Source organism: Melanotaenia boesemani, chromosome 9, assembly GCF_017639745.1.
Source record: "Melanotaenia boesemani isolate fMelBoe1 chromosome 9, fMelBoe1.pri, whole genome shotgun sequence".
Lineage (NCBI taxonomy): Eukaryota > Metazoa > Chordata > Actinopteri > Atheriniformes > Melanotaeniidae > Melanotaenia > Melanotaenia boesemani.
This window is the reverse complement of record NC_055690.1, coordinates 36,354,775-36,376,891: the sequence shown is the minus strand read 5'-3', so window position 1 is coordinate 36,376,891 and position 22,117 is coordinate 36,354,775. Positions and strand designations below refer to the sequence as shown.

Sequence of the window (22,117 nt, the reverse complement as noted above, 5' to 3'; positions counted from 1 at the left end):
ACCTCACGAAGGGAAAAAAACACTCACCCCAGTAGTGGATACTGCCATTGACCCGCCCCCCGGTTAGCTGAGCCTGCTCTTTGAAATTACAGAGCGGGTGCCAGCGAAAGCCAGGTGCTATCCCAGAGAGGGGCGTGAACAGGCACCACTCATGAGCATTTAAAGGTTCAGACCCAGAAACAGCCCGTTCTCATTAGAGCTCACTAAAGCTACTTTTGGGATGACAGAAATTAAGGATCAAGGGTGAATTTGGGGTAACACACTTTGAAAACAATGTTGTTGGGCCTCTGACACTTGTATGACATTGTTGAAAAAATGTATATTATGGGACCTTTAAATAAAATTTTTTTAAATAACAGTATTGTTTCTGGGAGTTTGTTTTCACCCCGTTTTTGTTGTAGTTCATCCTCTTTGTTGTTCGTACTTTTTGCCAAAGTTCATGATCAGTTATAGATTTATTAGTTATAATATGAAAAAAGTGGAAGGAGAAATGTTCATTATTACATTTTTTACTTTGTTACATTTATTTCTTTTCCTTTTCTTGTACTGTTGAGCATTTTGTAGAAACATGGCGGTTTCTTTAGGATAAATCTTATCTAGTCTCATAATATATCTTTATATGTCTTGATATTTTTCTCCATTCTGCAAAAGTAGCACACCCTGGAGGTATAAGGAGGTTTTCACATGGTCAGGAACATCTTTACTGACCACTGCAGCAAAAAAAAAACAAAACAAAAAACCCATCAACATGGACAAATATAACAACCTAGGCAACAACCAGATCTAGGCAAACAAAAATTTTGAGAAGATATAAAACAGGTTAAGTATCTGACGTTTTCTCTGCATGTATATTTCAATTGTTAATGAGAAAAACGATGAAAATTCAAATATAACACTAATTTTCTTCTATATAATGACAAATACTTGCCAGATTTTGAAACTTACGTTTGTCCTCAATAAAAACACATCATTATCCTGGCAGCCTGTCGTAATTACAGCTCTTAAGGGGTTAAACACCACTCAGGTTTTAGAAATTTTAACATCCTGAAACTTCACAAAAACAAAGACTGAGCTCACAGCTGGTTGGACTTCCATTAAAATAAGTTTCACTTTATTCATGTTGGAGGTGCAATCTGGGAAGTGTAGTGTTTACAGTGACAGCAGGACGGCGGTTCATTGTGTTCATATTTATTATATTTCTGCATTCTGATAGAAAACATCTCTGATTCCTACAAGTTCTGTGACATCAAAATCAAGTCATAAAACCTCTGTCAGACCTCTGAGAGCAGCCATGTGGAACGCAGCTCTCTGATTGGATGACCAGAGCACCAACGTCCCCTTCAGGACAGACAGATTACAATGAGCTGAGTTTATTCTACATAGTTTCTATTATTGTCTACTGTACACACAATGACACAGCTCTGACCCAAACACACACTCATCTATACTTGTGAGGACCATCGCTGACTTAAATCCTCATCCCCAAATAAACCCAAACCTGAACAGTCTATTGAGGATGCTGGGAAATGCTGACCAGGACGGTTCAAACTCTGACTGTAGGAAAAGAAAGGTTTCTGAGGACTGAACCCCACATTCCCAAACATCCCAACAATCCCAAATGTCCCCACTTTACTAAATCTCCCCACATTCCTAAATGTCCCCAAACTCTGAAACGTCCCCACATGCCTGGTGATTTACAGCAATCCTCACAAGCATGAACACACCAGCACACGCACACACACATCTTTGGCAGGAAGCAGCTTCTTTGAACAAATGACGACACAAACAGGAGCTGCACGGGATTGAACAGTGATGTCATCAGGAGGCAAAGCGCACACATGCATGCGCACACGTGAACTGTCACTATACAGTGAGTTGTGTTGTCATCATACTATTTACACTTTCAGTTTCCAGGTCCCTGAATGCACCACAGACAGGTACATTCTTTAAAACACCTTTCATGTTGTCATCCTTTTTTACTTCCTTAATGTTTTTTATTTCAACATGTAAATAACCCACATTTATTTTTTAGTCCCTGAATGCTTGTTGGTTTCAACCCCAAGACCCCACGCTCAGTTCAGTCTCTCAAATGAATTCCTGAAAATCCCCAAAGGGTTTATTTAGTTTTTAGCTTCCTCCCAGTTACTGAGTTCTTTAACCTGGCCTGAAGACTTTTCCATGCAGAGCTGCTGCTCTGAAATGTCTGAAAGTCTAGTCAGTTGTAGTTCCTGAACGCCTCATGCTCATCTCAGATCTCAGCTCCAGTGTCAGGAATACTGCAATAGCTTTTTTAGTTTTTTTTAAATTTATTTTTAAAGAAGTTTAAAGTCTAATTTTAATGCATTTTTTGCTTCTCACTGAACTCTGGAATAAAACCATGGATGTGATGCTGAGTTTTGGTAACCATGACAACACTAAAGAGGCAGCTTACAGTGTTTACATGATGCAAGTGGACAAACTTTTTTTTACCTTAAAAAAGCCTAAAACAACATGATTACTTCTGATGGGCTTTAAGGCGTTAAATTAAAGGGCAGTGATTCACAACATGGAATTCAAACACATTTAGAAACTCTGAGACGTACGAAAGACTGTGGTCAAAAAGTGTTTAAAGTTCCTTCTCTTCATCATGGCTGCTTTAGATAGTTGTCTGGGATTATTTACAAGCATTTTCAAACTATCTGGAACATTTCAAACCTAAATTGAACTGACAAAATGAATAATTTTAATCTTATTAGGTGTATAAAACTGAAAAAATGAAGCCCTCCAGCCAATCAAATGACAGCTTCCTCACACCTGAGAGTGATGTAACAGGTCCAATTGGTATGAGGTCATCACAGTGAGGTCATCACTTAGATCAGTAACAGAGTTTGCTCCACACACACGGGCATACACACACACTCACAAATCAAAGCCCATTATTATTAATGATCAATAATGGTGATAACGGAGTGGCTTTGTCATCTTCATCGTCATCAGTCCATCAGGCCTGGAAGTCCATTGGCCCCCTATAAAGTTTCCAGACATGAAGTGAGTCTGATCGTTGCTAATTAGCAGATTAACTGAAGATTACACCTGCACCCCTGAACGCACCGCAACAACTGCAGACTCTAATTAAGACACTAACGAGCCAGTTAACCTGTCAATTAGCAGATTAACCTAATTAACCCCGCCTCCAGCCGACCCGGTCCGCTTCAATCTACCAGACCTCACAGCGCTTCCCGGTGTTCATGAGGGTCCCCTCGGCACAATTGAAGTGGTGGCTGAAGTCCGGCGAGTTGGCCAGCGTGCCGATGACTCGGTATCTAGGGGGACTATGGGGGTCGGTCACCAGGCCCTCATGAGCGCTCTCTGGTGTTCGAACTGAGCACCACACCTGTAAGAGACACAAAAAGATGATCACTATTCCAAAAAGACATGAACGCAAGCTTTTTATTTGTTTTTTCAATATAAACCAGTCTGTAGCAGCTTTTAATCCCAGTATAAACCAGTCTGTAGTAGTAGTAGTACCAGGGTCATTATTACAGCAGTAGTACCAGGTTCATTACAACAGTAGTACCAGGGTCATTATTACAGCAGTAGTACCAGGGTCATTATTACAGCAGTAGTACCAGGCTCATTACAACAGTAGTACCAGGGTCATTGTTACAGCAGTAGTACCAGGGTCATTATTACAGCAGTAGTACCAGGGTCATTATTACAGCAGTAGTACCAGGGTCAGTATTACAGTAGTAGTTCCAGGGTCATTATTACAGCAGTAGTACCAGGGTCATTATTACAGCAGTAGTACCAGGGTCATTATTACAGCAGTAGTACCAGGGTCAGTATTACAGTAGTAGTTCCAGGGTCATTATTACAGCAGTAGTACCAGGGTCACTATTACAGCAGTAGTACCAGGTTCATTATTACAGCAGTAGTACCAGGGTCATTATTACAGCAGTAGTACCAGGGTCATTACAACAGTAGTGTAACCAGTGTCATTATTACAGCAGTAGTACCAGGGTCACTATTACAGCAGTAGTGCCAGGGTCATTATTACAGCAGTACTACCATGGCCATTATTACAGCAGTAGTACCAGGGTCATTATTACAGCAGTAGTACCAGGTTCATTACAACAGCAGTGTAACCAGGGTCATTATTACAGCAGTAGTACCAGGGTCATTATTACAGCAGTGTAACCAGGGTCATTATTACAGCAGTAGTACCAGGGTCATTATTACAGCAGTAGTACCAGGGTCACTATTACAGCAGTAGTGCCAGGGTCATTATTACAGCAGTACTACCAGGGTCATTATTACAGCAGTGTTACCAGGGTCATTATTACAGCAGTAGTACCAGGGTCACTATTACAGCAATAGTACCAGGGTCACTATTACAGCAGTGTTACCAGGGTCACTATTACAGCAGTAGTGCCAGGGTCATTATTACAGCAGTAGTACCAGGGTCATTATTACAGCAGTGTTACCAGGGTCATTATTACAGCAGTAGTACCAGGGTCATTATTACAGCAGTAGTACCAGGGTCACTATTACAGCAGTAGTGCCAGGGTCATTATTACAGCAGTAGTACCAGGGTCATTATTACAGCAGTGTTACCAGGGTCATTATTACAGCAGTAGTACCAGGTTCATTACAACAGTAGTGTAACCAGGGTCATTATTACAGCAGTAGTACCAGGGTCATTATTACAGCAGTGTAACCAGGGTCATTATTACAGCAGTAGTACCAGGGTCATTATTACAGCAGTAGTACCAGGGTCACTATTACAGCAGTAGTACCAGGGTCATTATTACAGCAGTGTTACCAGGGTCATTATTACAGCAGTAGTACCAGGGTCATTATTACAGCAGTAGTACCAGGGTCACTATTACAGCAGTAGTACCAGGGTCATTATTACAGCAGTACTACCAGGGTCATTATTACAGCAGTAGTACCAGGTTCATTACAACAGTAGTGTAACCAGGGTCACTATTACAGCAGTAGTACCAGGGTCATTATTACAGCAGTGTTACCAGGGTCATTATTACAGCAGTAGTACCAGGGTCATTATTACAGCAGTAGTACCAGGGTCACTATTACAGCAGTAGTACCAGGGTCATTATTACAGCAGTACTACCAGGGTCATTATTACAGCAGTGTTACCAGGGTCATTATTACAGCAGTAGTACCAGGTTCATTACAACAGTAGTGTAACCAGGGTCATTATTACAGCAGTGTAACCAGGGTCATTATTACAGCAGTAGTACCAGGGTCATTATTACAGCAGTAGTACCAGGGTCACTATTACAGCAGTAGTGCCAGGGTCATTATTACAGCAGTACTACCAGGGTCATTATTACAGCAGTGTTACCAGGGTCATTATTACAGCAGTAGTACCAGGGTCATTATTACAGCAGTAGTACCAGGGTCACTATTACAGCAGTAGTACCAGGGTCACTATTACAGCAGTAGTACCAGGGTCACTATTACAGCAGTAGTACCAGGGTCACTATTACAGCAGTGTTACCAGGTTCACTATTACAGCAGTAGTGCCAGGGTCATTATTACAGCAGTAGTATCAGGGTCATTATTACAGCAGTGTTACCAGGGTCATTATTACAGCAGTAGTACCAGGGTCACTATTACAGCAGTAGTACCAGGGTCATTATTACAGCAGTAGTACCAGGGTCATTATTACAGCAGTGTTACCAGGGTCAATATTACAGCAGTGTTACCAGGGTCACTATTACAGCAGTAGTACCAGGGTCATTATTACAGCAGTAGTACCGGGGTCATTATTACAGCAGCGTTACCATGGCCATTATTACAGCAGTGTTACCATGGCCATTATTACAGCAGTAGTACCAGGGTCACTATTACAGCAGTAGTACCAGGGTCATTATTACAGCAGTAATACCATGGCCATTATTACAGCAGTAGTACCAGGGTCATTACAACAGTAGTGTAACCAGTGTCATTATTACAGCAGTAGTACCAGGGTCATTATTACAACAGTAGTACCAGGGTCAGTATTACAGTAGTAGTTCCAGGGTCATTATTACAGCAGTAGTACCAGGGTCACTATTACAGCAGTAGTACCAGGGTCATTATTACAGCAGTAGTACCAGGGTCATTATTACAGCAGTAGTACCAGGGTCATTACAACAGTAGTGTAACCAGTGTCATTATTACAGCAGTAGTACCAGGGTCATTATTACAGCAGTAGTACCAGGGTCACTATTACAGCAGTAGTGCCAGGGTCATTATTACAGCAGTACTACCAGGGTCATTATTACAGCAGTGTTACCAGGGTCATTATTACAGCAGTAGTACCAGGTTCATTACAACAGTAGTGTAACCAGGGTCATTATTACAGCAGTAGTACCAGGGTCATTATTACAGCAGTGTAACCAGGGTCATTATTACAGCAGTAGTACCAGGGTCATTATTACAGCAGTAGTACCAGCGTCACTATTACAGCAGTAGTGCCAGGGTCATTATTACAGCAGTGTTACCAGGGTCATTATTACAGCAGTAGTACCAGGGTCATTATTACAGCAGTAGTACCAGGGTCACTATTATAGCAGTAGTGCCAGGGTCATTATGACAGCAGTACTACCAGGGTCATTATTACAGCAGTAGTACCAGGTTCATTACAACAGTAGTGTAACCAGGGTCATTATTACAGCAGTAGTACCAGGGTCATTATTACAGCAGTGTTACCAGGGTCATTATTACAGCAGTAGTACCAGGGTCACTATTACAGCAGTAGTACCAGGGTCACTATTACAGCAGTAGTACCAGGGTCACTATTACAGCAGTGTTACCAGGGTCACTATTACAGCAGTAGTGCCAGGGTCATTATTACAGCAGTAGTACCAGGGTCATTATTACAGCAGTGTTACCAGGGTCATTATTACAGCAGTAGTACCAGGGTCATTATTACAGCAGTAGTACCAGGGTCACTATTACAGCAGTAGTACCAGGGTCACTATTACAGCAGTAGTACCAGGGTCACTATTACAGCAGTGTTACCAGGGTCACTATTACAGCAGTAGTGCCAGGGTCATTATTACAGCAGTAGTACCAGGGTCATTATTACAGCAGTGTTACCAGGGTCATTATTACAGCAGTAGTACCAGGGTCACTATTACAGCAGTAGTACCAGGGTCATTATTACAGCAGTAGTACCAGGGTCATTATTACAGCAGTGTTACCAGGGTCACTATTACAGCAGTGTTACCAGGGTCACTATTACAGCAGTAGTACCAGGGTCATTATTACAGCAGTAGTACCGGGGTCATTATTACAGCAGCGTTACCATGGCCATTATTACAGCAGTGTTACCATGGCCATTATTACAGCAGTAGTACCAGGGTCACTATTACAGCAGTAGTACCAGGGTCATTATTACAGCAGTAATACCATGGCCATTATTACAGCAGTAGTACCAGGGTCATTACAACAGTAGTGTAACCAGTGTCATTATTACAGCAGTAGTACCAGGGTCATTATTACAACAGTAGTACCAGGGTCAGTATTACAGTAGTAGTTCCAGGGTCATTATTACAGCAGTGTTACCAGGGTCATTATTACAGCAGTAGTACCAGGGTCATTATTACAGCAGTAGTACCAGGGTCATTACAACAGTAGTGTAACCAGTGTCATTATTACAGCAGTAGTACCAGGGTCATTATTACAGCAGTAGTACCAGGGTCACTATTACAGCAGTAGTACCAGGGTCATTATTACAGCAGTACTACCAGGGTCATTATTACAGCAGTAGTACCAGGTTCATTACAACAGTAGTGTAACCAGGGTCATTATTACAGCAGTGTAACCAGGGTCATTATTACAGCAGTAGTACCAGGGTCATTATTACAGCAGTGTAACCAGGGTCATTATTACAGCAGTAGTACCAGGGTCATTATTACAGCAGTAGTACCAGCGTCACTATTACAGCAGTAGTGCCAGGGTCATTATTACAGCAGTGTTACCAGGGTCATTATTACAGCAGTAGTACCAGGGTCATTATTACAGCAGTAGTACCAGGGTCACTATTACAGCAGTAGTGCCAGGGTCATTATGACAGCAGTACTACCAGGGTCATTATTACAGCAGTAGTACCAGGTTCATTACAACAGTAGTGTAACCAGGGTCATTATTACAGCAGTAGTACCAGGGTCATTATTACAGCAGTGTTACCAGGGTCATTATTACAGCAGTAGTACCAGGGTCACTATTACAGCAGTAGTACCAGGGTCACTATTACAGCAGTGTTACCAGGGTCACTATTACAGCAGTAGTGCCAGGGTCATTATTACAGCAGTAGTACCAGGGTCATTATTACAGCAGTGTTACCAGGGTCATTATTACAGCAGTAGTACCAGGGTCATTATTACAGCAGTAGTACCAGGGTCACTATTACAGCAGTAGTGCCAGGGTCATTATTACAGCAGTACTACCAGGGTCATTATTACAGCAGTAGTACCAGGTTCATTACAACAGTAGTGTAACCAGGGTCATTATTACAGCAGTAGTACCAGGGTCATTATTACAGCAGTGTAACCAGGGTCACTATTATAGCAGTGTTACCAGGGTCACTATTACAGCAGTAGTACCAGGGTCATTATTACAGCAGTAGTACCGGGGTCATTATTACAGCAGCGTTACCATGGCCATTATTACAGCAGTGTTACCATGGCCATTATTACAGCAGTAGTACCAGGGTCACTATTACAGCAGTAGTACCAGGGTCATTATTACAGCAGTAATACCATGGCCATTATTACAGCAGTAGTACCAGGATCATTACAACAGTAGTGTAACCAGTGTCATTATTACAGCAGTAGTACCAGGGTCATTATTACAACAGTAGTACCAGGGTCAGTATTACAGTAGTAGTTCCAGGGTCATTATTACAGCAGTGTTACCAGGGTCATTATTACAGCAGTAGTACCAGGGTCATTATTACAGCAGTAGTACCAGGGTCATTACAACAGTAGTGTAACCAGTGTCATTATTACAGCAGTAGTACCAGGGTCATTATTACAGCAGTAGTACCAGGGTCACTATTACAGCAGTAGTACCAGGGTCATTATTACAGCAGTACTACCAGGGTCATTATTACAGCAGTAGTACCAGGTTCATTACAACAGTAGTGTAACCAGGGTCATTATTACAGCAGTGTAACCAGGGTCATTATTACAGCAGTAGTACCAGGGTCATTATTACAGCAGTAGTACCAGGGTCACTATTACAGCAGTAGTGCCAGGGTCATTATTACAGCAGTACTACCAGGGTCATTATTACAGCAGTGTTACCAGGGTCATTATTACAGCAGTAGTACCAGGGTCATTATTACAGCAGTAGTACCAGGGTCACTATTACAGCAGTAGTACCAGGGTCACTATTACAGAAGTAGTACCAGGGTCACTATTACAGCAGTAGTACCAGGGTCACTATTACAGCAGTGTTACCAGGTTCACTATTACAGCAGTAGTGCCAGGGTCATTATTACAGCAGTAGTATCAGGGTCATTATTACAGCAGTGTTACCAGGGTCATTATTACAGCAGTAGTACCAGGGTCACTATTACAGCAGTAGTACCAGGGTAATTATTACAGCAGTAGTACCAGGGTCATTATTACAGCAGTGTTACCAGGGTCACTATTACAGCAGTGTTACCAGGGTCACTATTACAGCAGTAGTACCAGGGTCATTATTACAGCAGTAGTACCGGGGTCATTATTACAGCAGCGTTACCATGGCCATTATTACAGCAGTGTTACCATGGCCATTATTACAGCAGTAGTACCAGGGTCACTATTACAGCAGTAGTACCAGGGTCATTACAACAGTAGTGTAACCAGTGTCATTATTACAGCAGTAGTACCAGGGTCATTATTACAACAGTAGTACCAGGGTCAGTATTACAGTAGTAGTTCCAGGGTCATTATTACAGCAGTAGTACCAGGGTCATTATTACAACAGTAGTACCAGGGTCAGTATTACAGTAGTAGTTCCAGGGTCATTATTACAGCAGTAGTACCAGGGTCACTATTACAGCAGTAGTACCAGGGTCATTATTACAGCAGTAGTACCAGGGTCATTATTACAGCAGTAGTACCAGGGTCATTACAACAGTAGTGTAACCAGTGTCATTATTACAGCAGTAGTACCAGGGTCATTATTACAGCAGTAGTACCAGGGTCACTATTACAGCAGTAGTGCCAGGGTCATTATTACAGCAGTACTACCAGGGTCATTATTACAGCAGTGTTACCAGGGTCATTATTACAGCAGTAGTACCAGGTTCATTACAACAGTAGTGTAACCAGGGTCATTATTACAGCAGTAGTACCAGGGTCATTATTACAGCAGTGTAACCAGGGTCATTATTACAGCAGTAGTACCAGGGTCATTATTACAGCAGTAGTACCAGCGTCACTATTACAGCAGTAGTGCCAGGGTCATTATTACAGCAGTGTTACCAGGGTCATTATTACAGCAGTAGTGCCAGGGTCATTATTACAGCAGTAGTACCAGGGTCACTATTACAGCAGTAGTGCCAGGGTCATTATGACAGCAGTACTACCAGGGTCATTATTACAGCAGTAGTACCAGGTTCATTACAACAGTAGTGTAACCAGGGTCATTATTACAGCAGTAGTACCAGGGTCATTATTACAGCAGTGTTACCAGGGTCATTATTACAGCAGTAGTACCAGGGTCACTATTACAGCAGTAGTACCAGGGTCACTATTACAGCAGTAGTACCAGGGTCACTATTACAGCAGTGTTACCAGGGTCACTATTACAGCAGTAGTGCCAGGGTCATTATTACAGCAGTAGTACCAGGGTCATTATTACAGCAGTGTTACCAGGGTCATTATTACAGCAGTAGTACCAGGGTCATTATTACAGCAGTAGTACCAGGGTCACTATTACAGCAGTAGTACCAGGGTCACTATTACAGCAGTAGTACCAGGGTCACTATTACAGCAGTGTTACCAGGGTCACTATTACAGCAGTAGTGCCAGGGTCATTATTACAGCAGTAGTACCAGGGTCATTATTACAGCAGTGTTACCAGGGTCATTATTACAGCAGTAGTACCAGGGTCACTATTACAGCAGTAGTACCAGGGTCATTATTACAGCAGTAGTACCAGGGTCATTATTACAGCAGTGTTACCAGGGTCACTATTACAGCAGTGTTACCAGGGTCACTATTACAGCAGTAGTGCCAGGGTCATTATTACAGCAGTAGTACCGGGGTCATTATTACAGCAGCGTTACCATGGCCATTATTACAGCAGTGTTACCATGGCCATTATTACAGCAGTAGTACCAGGGTCACTATTACAGCAGTAGTACCAGGGTCATTATTACAGCAGTAATACCATGGCCATTATTACAGCAGTAGTACCAGGGTCATTACAACAGTAGTGTAACCAGTGTCATTATTACAGCAGTAGTACCAGGGTCATTATTACAACAGTAGTACCAGGGTCAGTATTACAGTAGTAGTTCCAGGGTCATTATTACAGCAGTGTTACCAGGGTCATTATTACAGCAGTAGTACCAGGGTCATTATTACAGCAGTAGTACCAGGGTCATTACAACAGTAGTGTAACCAGTGTCATTATTACAGCAGTAGTACCAGGGTCATTATTACAGCAGTAGTACCAGGGTCACTATTACAGCAGTAGTGCCAGGGTCATTATTACAGCAGTACTACCAGGGTCATTATTACAGCAGTGTTACCAGGGTCATTATTACAGCAGTAGTACCAGGTTCATTACAACAGTAGTGTAACCAGGGTCATTATTACAGCAGTAGTACCAGGGTCATTATTACAGCAGTGTAACCAGGGTCATTATTACAGCAGTAGTACCAGGGTCATTATTACAGCAGTAGTACCAGCGTCACTATTACAGCAGTAGTGCCAGGGTCATTATTACAGCAGTGTTACCAGGGTCATTATTACAGCAGTAGTACCAGGGTCATTATTACAGCAGTAGTACCAGGGTCACTATTACAGCAGTAGTGCCAGGGTCATTATGACAGCAGTACTACCAGGGTCATTATTACAGCAGTAGTACCAGGTTCATTACAACAGTAGTGTAACCAGGGTCATTATTACAGCAGTAGTACCAGGGTCATTATTACAGCAGTGTTACCAGGGTCATTATTACAGCAGTAGTACCAGGGTCACTATTACAGCAGTAGTACCAGGGTCACTATTACAGCAGTGTTACCAGGGTCACTATTACAGCAGTAGTGCCAGGGTCATTATTACAGCAGTAGTACCAGGGTCATTATTACAGCAGTGTTACCAGGGTCATTATTACAGCAGTAGTACCAGGGTCATTATTACAGCAGTAGTACCAGGGTCACTATTACAGCAGTAGTGCCAGGGTCATTATTACAGCAGTACTACCAGGGTCATTATTACAGCAGTAGTACCAGGTTCATTACAACAGTAGTGTAACCAGGGTCATTATTACAGCAGTAGTACCAGGGTCATTATTACAGCAGTGTAACCAGGGTCATTATTACAGCAGTACTACCAGGGTCATTATTACAGCAGTAGTACCAGGTTCATTACAACAGTAGTGTAACCAGGGTCATTATTACAGCAGTAGTACCAGGGTCATTATTACAGCAGTGTAACCAGGGTCATTATTACAGCAGTAGTACCAGGGTCATTATTACAGCAGTAGTACCAGGGTCACTATTACAGCAGTAGTGCCAGGGTCATTATTACAGCAGTACTACCAGGGTCATTATTACAGCAGTGTTACCAGGGTCATTATTACAGCAGTAGTACAAGGGTCACTATTACAGCAGTAGTACCAGGGTCACTATTACAGCAGTAGTACCAGGGTCACTATTACAGCAGTGTTACCAGGGTCACTATTACAGCAGTAGTGCCAGGGTCATTATTACAGCAGTAGTACCAGGGTCATTATTACAGCAATGTTACCAGGGTCATTATTACAGCAGTAGTACCAGGGTCACTATTACAGCAGTAGTACCAGGGTCATTATTACAGCAGTAGTACCAGGGTCATTATTACAGCAGTAGTACCAGGGTCATTATTATAGCAGTAGTACCAGGGTCATTATTACAGCAGTAGTACCAGGGTCACTATTACAGCAGTGTTACCAGGGTCACTATTACAGCAGTAGTGCCAGGGTCATTATTACAGCAGTAGTACCAGGGTCATTATTACAGCAGTAGTACCAGGGTCATTATTACAGCAGTGTTACCAGGGTCATTATTACAGCAGTAGTACAAGGGTCACTATTACAGCAGTAGTACCAGGGTCACTATTACAGCAGTAGTACCAGGGTCACTATTACAGCAGTGTTACCAGGGTCACTATTACAGCAGTAGTGCCAGGGTCATTATTACAGCAGTAGTACCAGGGTCATTATTACAGCAATGTTACCAGGGTCATTATTACAGCAGTAGTACCAGGGTCACTATTACAGCAGTAGTACCAGGGTCATTATTACAGCAGTAGTACCAGGGTCATTATTACAGCAGTAGTACCAGGGTCATTATTACAGCAGTAGTACCAGGGTCATTACAACAGTAGTGTAACCAGTGTCATTATTACAGCAGTAGTACCAGGGTCATTATTACAACAGTAGTACCAGGGTCAGTATTACAGTAGTAGTTCCAGGGTCATTATTACAGCAGTGTTACCAGGGTCATTATTACAGCAGTAGTACCAGGGTCATTATTACAGCAGTAGTACCAGGGTCATTACAACAGTAGTGTAACCAGTGTCATTATTACAGCAGTAGTACCAGGGTCATTATTACAGCAGTAGTACCAGGGTCACTATTACAGCAGTAGTGCCAGGGTCATTATTACAGCAGTACTACCAGGGTCATTATTACAGCAGTGTTACCAGGGTCATTATTACAGCAGTAGTACCAGGTTCATTACAACAGTAGTGTAACCAGGGTCATTATTACAGCAGTAGTACCAGGGTCATTATTACAGCAGTGTAACCAGGGTCATTATTACAGCAGTAGTACCAGGGTCATTATTACAGCAGTAGTACCAGCGTCACTATTACAGCAGTAGTGCCAGGGTCATTATTACTGCAGTGTTACCAGGGTCATTATTACAGCAGTAGTACCAGGGTCATTATTACAGCAGTAGTACCAGGGTCACTATTACAGCAGTAGTGCCAGGGTCATTATGACAGCAGTACTACCAGGGTCATTATTACAGCAGTAGTACCAGGTTCATTACAACAGTAGTGTAACCAGGGTCATTATTACAGCAGTAGTACCAGGGTCATTATTACAGCAGTGTTACCAGGGTCATTATTACAGCAGTAGTACCAGGGTCACTATTACAGCAGTAGTACCAGGGTCACTATTACAGCAGTGTTACCAGGGTCACTATTACAGCAGTAGTGCCAGGGTCATTATTACAGCAGTAGTACCAGGGTCATTATTACAGCAGTGTTACCAGGGTCATTATTACAGCAGTAGTACCAGGGTCATTATTACAGCAGTAGTACCAGGGTCACTATTACAGCAGTAGTGCCAGGGTCATTATTACAGCAGTACTACCAGGGTCATTATTACAGCAGTAGTACCAGGTTCATTACAACAGTAGTGTAACCAGGGTCATTATTACAGCAGTAGTACCAGGGTCATTATTACAGCAGTGTAACCAGGGTCATTATTACAGCAGTAGTACCAGGGTCATTATTACAGCAGTAGTACCAGGGTCACTATTACAGCAGTAGTGCCAGGGTCATTATTACAGCAGTACTACCAGGGTCATTATTACAGCAGTGTTACCAGGGTCATTATTACAGCAGTAGTACAAGGGTCACTATTACAGCAGTAGTACCAGGGTCACTATTACAGCAGTAGTACCAGGGTCACTATTACAGCAGTAGTGCCAGGGTCATTATTACAGCAGTACTACCAGGGTCATTATTACAGCAGTGTTACCAGGGTCATTATTACAGCAGTAGTACAAGGGTCACTATTACAGCAGTAGTACCAGGGTCACTATTACAGCAGTAGTACCAGGGTCACTATTACAGCAGTGTTACCAGGGTCACTATTACAGCAATAGTGCCAGGGTCATTATTACAGCAGTAGTACCAGGGTCATTATTACAGCAATGTTACCAGGGTCATTATTACAGCAGTAGTACCAGGGTCACTATTACAGCAGTAGTACCAGGGTCATTATTACAGCAGTAGTACCAGGGTCATTATTACAGCAGTAGTACCAGGGTCATTATTATAGCAGTAGTACCAGGGTCATTATTACAGCAGTAGTACCAGGGTCATTATTACAGCAGTGTTACCAGGGTCATTATTACAGCAGTAGTACAAGGGTCACTATTACAGCAGTAGTACCAGGGTCACTATTACAGCAGTAGTACCAGGGTCACTATTACAGCAGTGTTACCAGGGTCACTATTACAGCAGTAGTGCCAGGGTCATTATTACAGCAGTAGTACCAGGGTCATTATTACAGCAATGTTACCAGGGTCATTATTACAGCAGTAGTACCAGGGTCACTATTACAGCAGTAGTACCAGGGTCATTATTACAGCAGTAGTACCAGGGTCATTATTACAGCAGTAGTACCAGGGTCATTATTACAGCAGTAGTACCAGGGTCATTACAACAGTAGTGTAACCAGTGTCATTATTACAGCAGTAGTACCAGGGTCATTATTACAACAGTAGTACCAGGGTCAGTATTACAGTAGTAGTTCCAGGGTCATTATTACAGCAGTGTTACCAGGGTCATTATTACAGCAGTAGTACCAGGGTCATTATTACAGCAGTAGTACCAGGGTCATTACAACAGTAGTGTAACCAGTGTCATTATTACAGCAGTAGTACCAGGGTCATTATTACAGCAGTAGTACCAGGGTCACTATTACAGCAGTAGTGCCAGGGTCATTATTACAGCAGTACTACCAGGGTCATTATTACAGCAGTGTTACCAGGGTCATTATTACAGCAGTAGTACCAGGTTCATTACAACAGTAGTGTAACCAGGGTCATTATTACAGCAGTAGTACCAGGGTCATTATTACAGCAGTGTAACCAGGGTCATTATTACAGCAGTAGTACCAGGGTCATTATTACAGCAGTAGTACCAGCGTCACTATTACAGCAGTAGTGCCAGGGTCATTATTACAGCAGTGTTACCAGGGTCATTATTACAGCAGTAGTACCAGGGTCATTATTACAGCAGTAGTACCAGGGTCACTATTACAGCAGTAGTGCCAGGGTCATTATGACAGCAGTAGTACCAGGTTCATTACAACAGTAGTGTAACCAGGGTCATTATTACAGCAGTAGTACCAGGGTCATTATTACAGCAGTGTTACCAGGGTCATTATTACAGCAGTAGTACCAGGGTCACTATTACAGCAGTAGTACCAGGGTCACTATTACAGCAGTGTTACCAGGGTCACTATTACAGCAGTAGTGCCAGGGTCATTATTACAGCAGTAGTACCAGGGTCATTATTACAGCAGTGTTACCAGGGTCATTATTACAGCAGTAGTACCAGGGTCATTATTACAGCAGTAGTACCAGGGTCACTATTACAGCAGTAGTGCCAGGGTCATTATTACAGCAGTACTACCAGGGTCATTATTACAGCAGTAGTACCAGGTTCATTACAACAGTAGTGTAACCAGGGTCATTATTACAGCAGTAGTACCAGGGTCATTATTACAGCAGTGTAACCAGGGTCATTATTACAGCAGTAGTACCAGGGTCATTATTACAGCAGTAGTACCAGGGTCACTATTACAGCAGTAGTGCCAGGGTCATTATTACAGCAGTAGTACCAGGGTCATTATTACAGCAATGTTACCAGGGTCATTATTACAGCAGTAGTACCAGGGTCACTATTACAGCAGTAGTGCCAGGGTCATTATTACAGCAGTAGTACCAGGGTCATTACAACAGTAGTGTAAGCAGTGTCATTATTACAGCAGTAGTACCAGGGTCATTATTACAGCAGTGTTACCAGGGTCACTATTACAGCAGTGTTACCAGGGTCACTATTACAGCAGTAGTACCAGGGTCATTATTACAGCAGTGTTACCATGGCCATTATTACAGCAGTAGTACCAGGGTCACTATTACAGCAGTAGTACCAGGGTCATTATTACAGCAGTAATACCATGGCCATTATTACAGCAGTAGTACCAGGGTCATTACAACAGTAGTGTAACCAGTGTCATTATTACAGCAGTAGTACCAGGGTCATTATTACAGCAGTAGTACCAGGGTCACTATTACAGCAGTAGTGCCAGGGTCATTATTACAGCAGTACTACCAGGGTCATTATTACAGCAGTGTTACCAGGGTCATTATTACAGCAGTAGTACCAGGTTCATTACAACAGTAGTGTAACCAGGGTCATTATTACAGCAGTAGTACCAGGGTCATTATTACAGCAGTGTAACCAGGGTCATTATTACAGCAGTAGTACCAGGGTCATTATTACAGCAGTAGTACCAGGGTCACTATTACAGCAGTAGTGCCAGGGTCATTATTACAGCAGTACTACCAGGGTCATTATTACAGCAGTGTTACCAGGGTCATTATTACAGCAGTAGTACCAGGGTCACTATTACAGCAGTAGTACCAGGGTCACTATTACAGCAGTAGTACCAGGGTCACTATTACAGCAGTGTTACCAGGGTCACTATTACAGCAGTAGTGCCAGGGTCATTATTACAGCAGTAGTACCAGGGTCATTATTACAGCAGTGTTACCAGGGTCATTATTACAGCAGTAGTACCAGGGTCATTATTACAGCAGTGTTACCAGGGTCACTATTACAGCAGTGTTACCAGGGTCACTATTACAGCAGTAGTGCCAGGGTCATTATTACAGCAGTAGTACCAGGGTCATTATTACAGCAGTGTTACCAGGGTCATTATTACAGTAGTAGTACCAGGGTCATTATTACAGCAGTAGTACCAGGGTCACTATTACAGCAGTAGTACCAGGGTCATTATTACAGCAGTAGTACCAGGGTCATTATTACAGCAGTAGTACCAGGGTCATTACAACAGTAGTGTAACCAGTGTCATTATTACAGCAGTAGTACCAGGGTCATTATTACAACAGTAGTACCAGGGTCAGTATTACAGTAGTAGTTCCAGGGTCATTATTACAGCAGTGTTACCAGGGTCATTATTACAGCAGTAGTACCAGGGTCATTATTACAGCAGTAGTACCAGGGTCATTACAACAGTAGTGTAACCAGTGTCATTATTACAGCAGTAGTACCAGGGTCATTATTACAGCAGTAGTACCAGGGTCACTATTACAGCAGTAGTGCCAGGGTCATTATTACAGCAGTACTACCAGGGTCATTATTACAGCAGTGTTACCAGGGTCATTATTACAGCAGTAGTACCAGGTTCATTACAACAGTAGTGTAACCAGGGTCATTATTACAGCAGTAGTACCAGGGTCATTATTACAGCAGTGTAACCAGGGTCATTATTACAGCAGTAGTGCCAGGGTCATTATTACAGCAGTAGTACCAGGGTCATTATTACAGCAATGTTACCAGGGTCATTATTACAGCAGTAGTACCAGGGTCACTATTACAGCAGTAGTACCAGGGTCATTATTACAGCAGTAGTACCAGCGTCACTATTACAGCAGTAGTGCCAGGGTCATTATTACAGCAGTGTTACCAGGGTCATTATTACAGCAGTAGTACCAGGGTCATTATTACAGCAGTAGTACCAGGGTCACTATTACAGCAGTAGTGCCAGGGTCATTATGACAGCAGTAGTACCAGGTTCATTACAACAGTAGTGTAACCAGGGTCATTATTACAGCAGTAGTACCAGGGTCATTATTACAGCAGTGTTACCAGGGTCATTATTACAGCAGTAGTACCAGGGTCACTATTACAGCAGTAGTACCAGGGTCACTATTACAGCAGTGTTACCAGGGTCACTATTACAGCAGTAGTGCCAGGGTCATTATTACAGCAGTAGTACCAGGGTCATTATTACAGCAGTGTTACCAGGGTCATTATTACAGCAGTAGTACCAGGGTCATTATTACAGCAGTAGTACCAGGGTCACTATTACAGCAGTAGTGCCAGGGTCATTATTACAGCAGTACTACCAGGGTCATTATTACAGCAGTAGTACCAGGTTCATTACAACAGTAGTGTAACCAGGGTCATTATTACAGCAGTAGTACCAGGGTCATTATTACAGCAGTGTAACCAGGGTCATTATTACAGCAGTAGTACCAGGGTCATTATTACAGCAGTAGTACCAGGGTCACTATTACAGCAGTAGTGCCAGGGTCATTATTACAGCAGTAGTACCAGGGTCATTATTACAGCAATGTTACCAGGGTCATTATTACAGCAGTAGTACCAGGGTCACTATTACAGCAGTAGTGCCAGGGTCATTATTACAGCAGTAGTACCAGGGTCATTACAACAGTAGTGTAAGCAGTGTCATTATTACAGCAGTAGTACCAGGGTCATTATTACAGCAGTGTTACCAGGGTCACTATTACAGCAGTGTTACCAGGGTCACTATTACAGCAGTAGTACCAGGGTCATTATTACAGCAGTGTTACCATGGCCATTATTACAGCAGTAGTACCAGGGTCACTATTACAGCAGTAGTACCAGGGTCATTATTACAGCAGTAATACCATGGCCATTATTACAGCAGTAGTACCAGGGTCATTACAACAGTAGTGTAACCAGTGTCATTATTACAGCAGTAGTACCAGGGTCATTATTACAGCAGTAGTACCAGGGTCACTATTACAGCAGTAGTGCCAGGGTCATTATTACAGCAGTACTACCAGGGTCATTATTACAGCAGTGTTACCAGGGTCATTATTACAGCAGTAGTACCAGGTTCATTACAACAGTAGTGTAACCAGGGTCATTATTACAGCAGTAGTACCAGGGTCATTATTACAGCAGTGTAACCAGGGTCATTATTACAGCAGTAGTACCAGGGTCATTATTACAGCAGTAGTACCAGGGTCACTATTACAGCAGTAGTGCCAGGGTCATTATTACAGCAGTACTACCAGGGTCATTATTACAGCAGTGTTACCAGGGTCATTATTACAGCAGTAGTACCAGGGTCACTATTACAGCAGTAGTACCAGGGTCACTATTACAGCAGTAGTACCAGGGTCACTATTACAGCAGTGTTACCAGGGTCACTATTACAGCAGTAGTGCCAGGGTCATTATTACAGCAGTAGTACCAGGGTCATTATTACAGCAGTGTTACCAGGGTCATTATTACAGCAGTAGTACCAGGGTCATTATTACAGCAGTGTTACCAGGGTCACTATTACAGCAGTGTTACCAGGGTCACTATTACAGCAGTAGTGCCAGGGTCATTATTACAGCAGTAGTACCAGGGTCATTATTACAGCAGTGTTACCAGGGTCATTATTACAGTAGTAGTACCAGGGTCATTATTACAGCAGTAGTACCAGGGTCACTATTACAGCAGTAGTACCAGGGTCATTATTACAGCAGTAGTACCAGGGTCATTATTACAGCAGTAGTACCAGGGTCATTATTACAGCAGTGTTACCAGGGTCACTATTACAGCAGTGTTACCAGGGTCACTATTACAGCAGTAGCACCAGGGTCATTATTACAGCAGTAGTACCAGGGTCATTATTACAGCAGTAGTACCAGGGTCATTATACAGCTACATAGAGAATCTCATCATGTCATGTTCAGACAGAGTTTGCAGCTTGTAACAAACATCCCGTCTCTCTTCCATCACTCATTCGCCTCCGTGAACTTGGCTCATGTTGATCATTTAAAAAGGTTTCAACGTCACTTTGAGCAGTCAACATTATTAGTGACAATTGATGGACACAAATGATTCTGCTTGTGCACAGGTGTCAGTGCCAGGCAGACAAATCAGCTACACAGATGTGATGCACCATCGCTATTTATTTATGTAATTATTTTTGACCAGCAGGCCAGTCGGGCCATTTTCGGGTCAATGGCTCTGGGAATTCTGGCTGGTCTGTTTCTACCGCGGGCCAGCCCGGGACTGGCTACATCTGATCGGTGGCACGGAGTCAAACGTAGCTTGTAACGTTAGACGTAGCCTCTAGCTACGTTTGATTTGTGAAACGGTCACGTGGTAGTCTGTCTGACAAGACAAAACAAAACAAAGCAAATGGTTTGTGCATTAACACACGACCCCCCAAAAAAGTAATGAAGGTATGCTTCTGTAACAGAGCGTTTCTTCTTCATACACATACTCAAGTAGAAGTAAAATGTATATCGTAATAAAATTATTCCTAAAAGTACAATTTGTGTAAATAATTACTTAAGTAAATGTAAGAGTCTCTGAATAAAACTGAATTTAGTGGCTGGATTGTAAACCTCCTGGACGGGATAGAAATGCCTGGAAAACATCTGTAGATCAGCTAAAGGGCAGCTATCCATCACAGTTTACCCCACAGAGCTACACACTACCGCTCCTCAGACGCTGGTGGAGCTTGGGGATGAAGGTGGAATTTTAATGGTTAATCAGATTCAGTCGACTTTGACAACAGAGTAGAAAACATGAAACAAGCATAACTGTTTGGGGTGGAATCATAATGGGGAATATGTCAGTTATAAAGAAGGAGGAGCTGTGTAACTGGTTGCCATGGTGATGGAGGCAGGTCCTAATGAGTGTGAGGGAGAGGCAGCACACCTACATCCTGTCTGAATTTCAAAAACTCGGAGGGGGGGTGGGCTGTCCAACACACCTGACTCAAATGAAACATAATGGAAGTCAATGAGAGTTGGCGGATGTGCACTCTGTGCACCGTGGCAGTTTGAAAGAAAACTGTAAGGCTCTCGTAATGATGGCCACATTGGGTGAAAGTACAAAAATGCCTGTGTTAACATAGAATTTGTATATGTACAGAAGAAACTGTGGTGGGAAAGAAACGTGTTTGAGAAGTTTTCTGAAAGATTTTTAGGGGAATTTTACAGTGTGTGACATCACGGCATTAGTGTAACAAAAGCTCAGATATAATAAAACATACACTATAATTTCATCACCTTTCAGACAGGTAAAGTTTTATATTT

At 42.6% G+C, this 22,117-nt stretch overlaps 1 protein-coding gene across 1 annotated transcript in view; it reads right to left on the bottom strand.

Moving 5' to 3' along the window:
- Positions 1-1,172: 1,172 nt before the first annotated feature.
- Positions 1,173-22,117, bottom strand: part of ece2b (endothelin converting enzyme 2b) — a 52,866-nt gene continuing 31,921 nt past the window's right edge. The window contains exon 19 of the mRNA XM_041994795.1: positions 1,173-3,373. Coding sequence (XP_041850729.1) covers positions 3,197-3,373 — 177 coding nt within the window. The 3' untranslated portion in view covers positions 1,173-3,196. The remainder of the gene's footprint in view (positions 3,374-22,117) is intronic.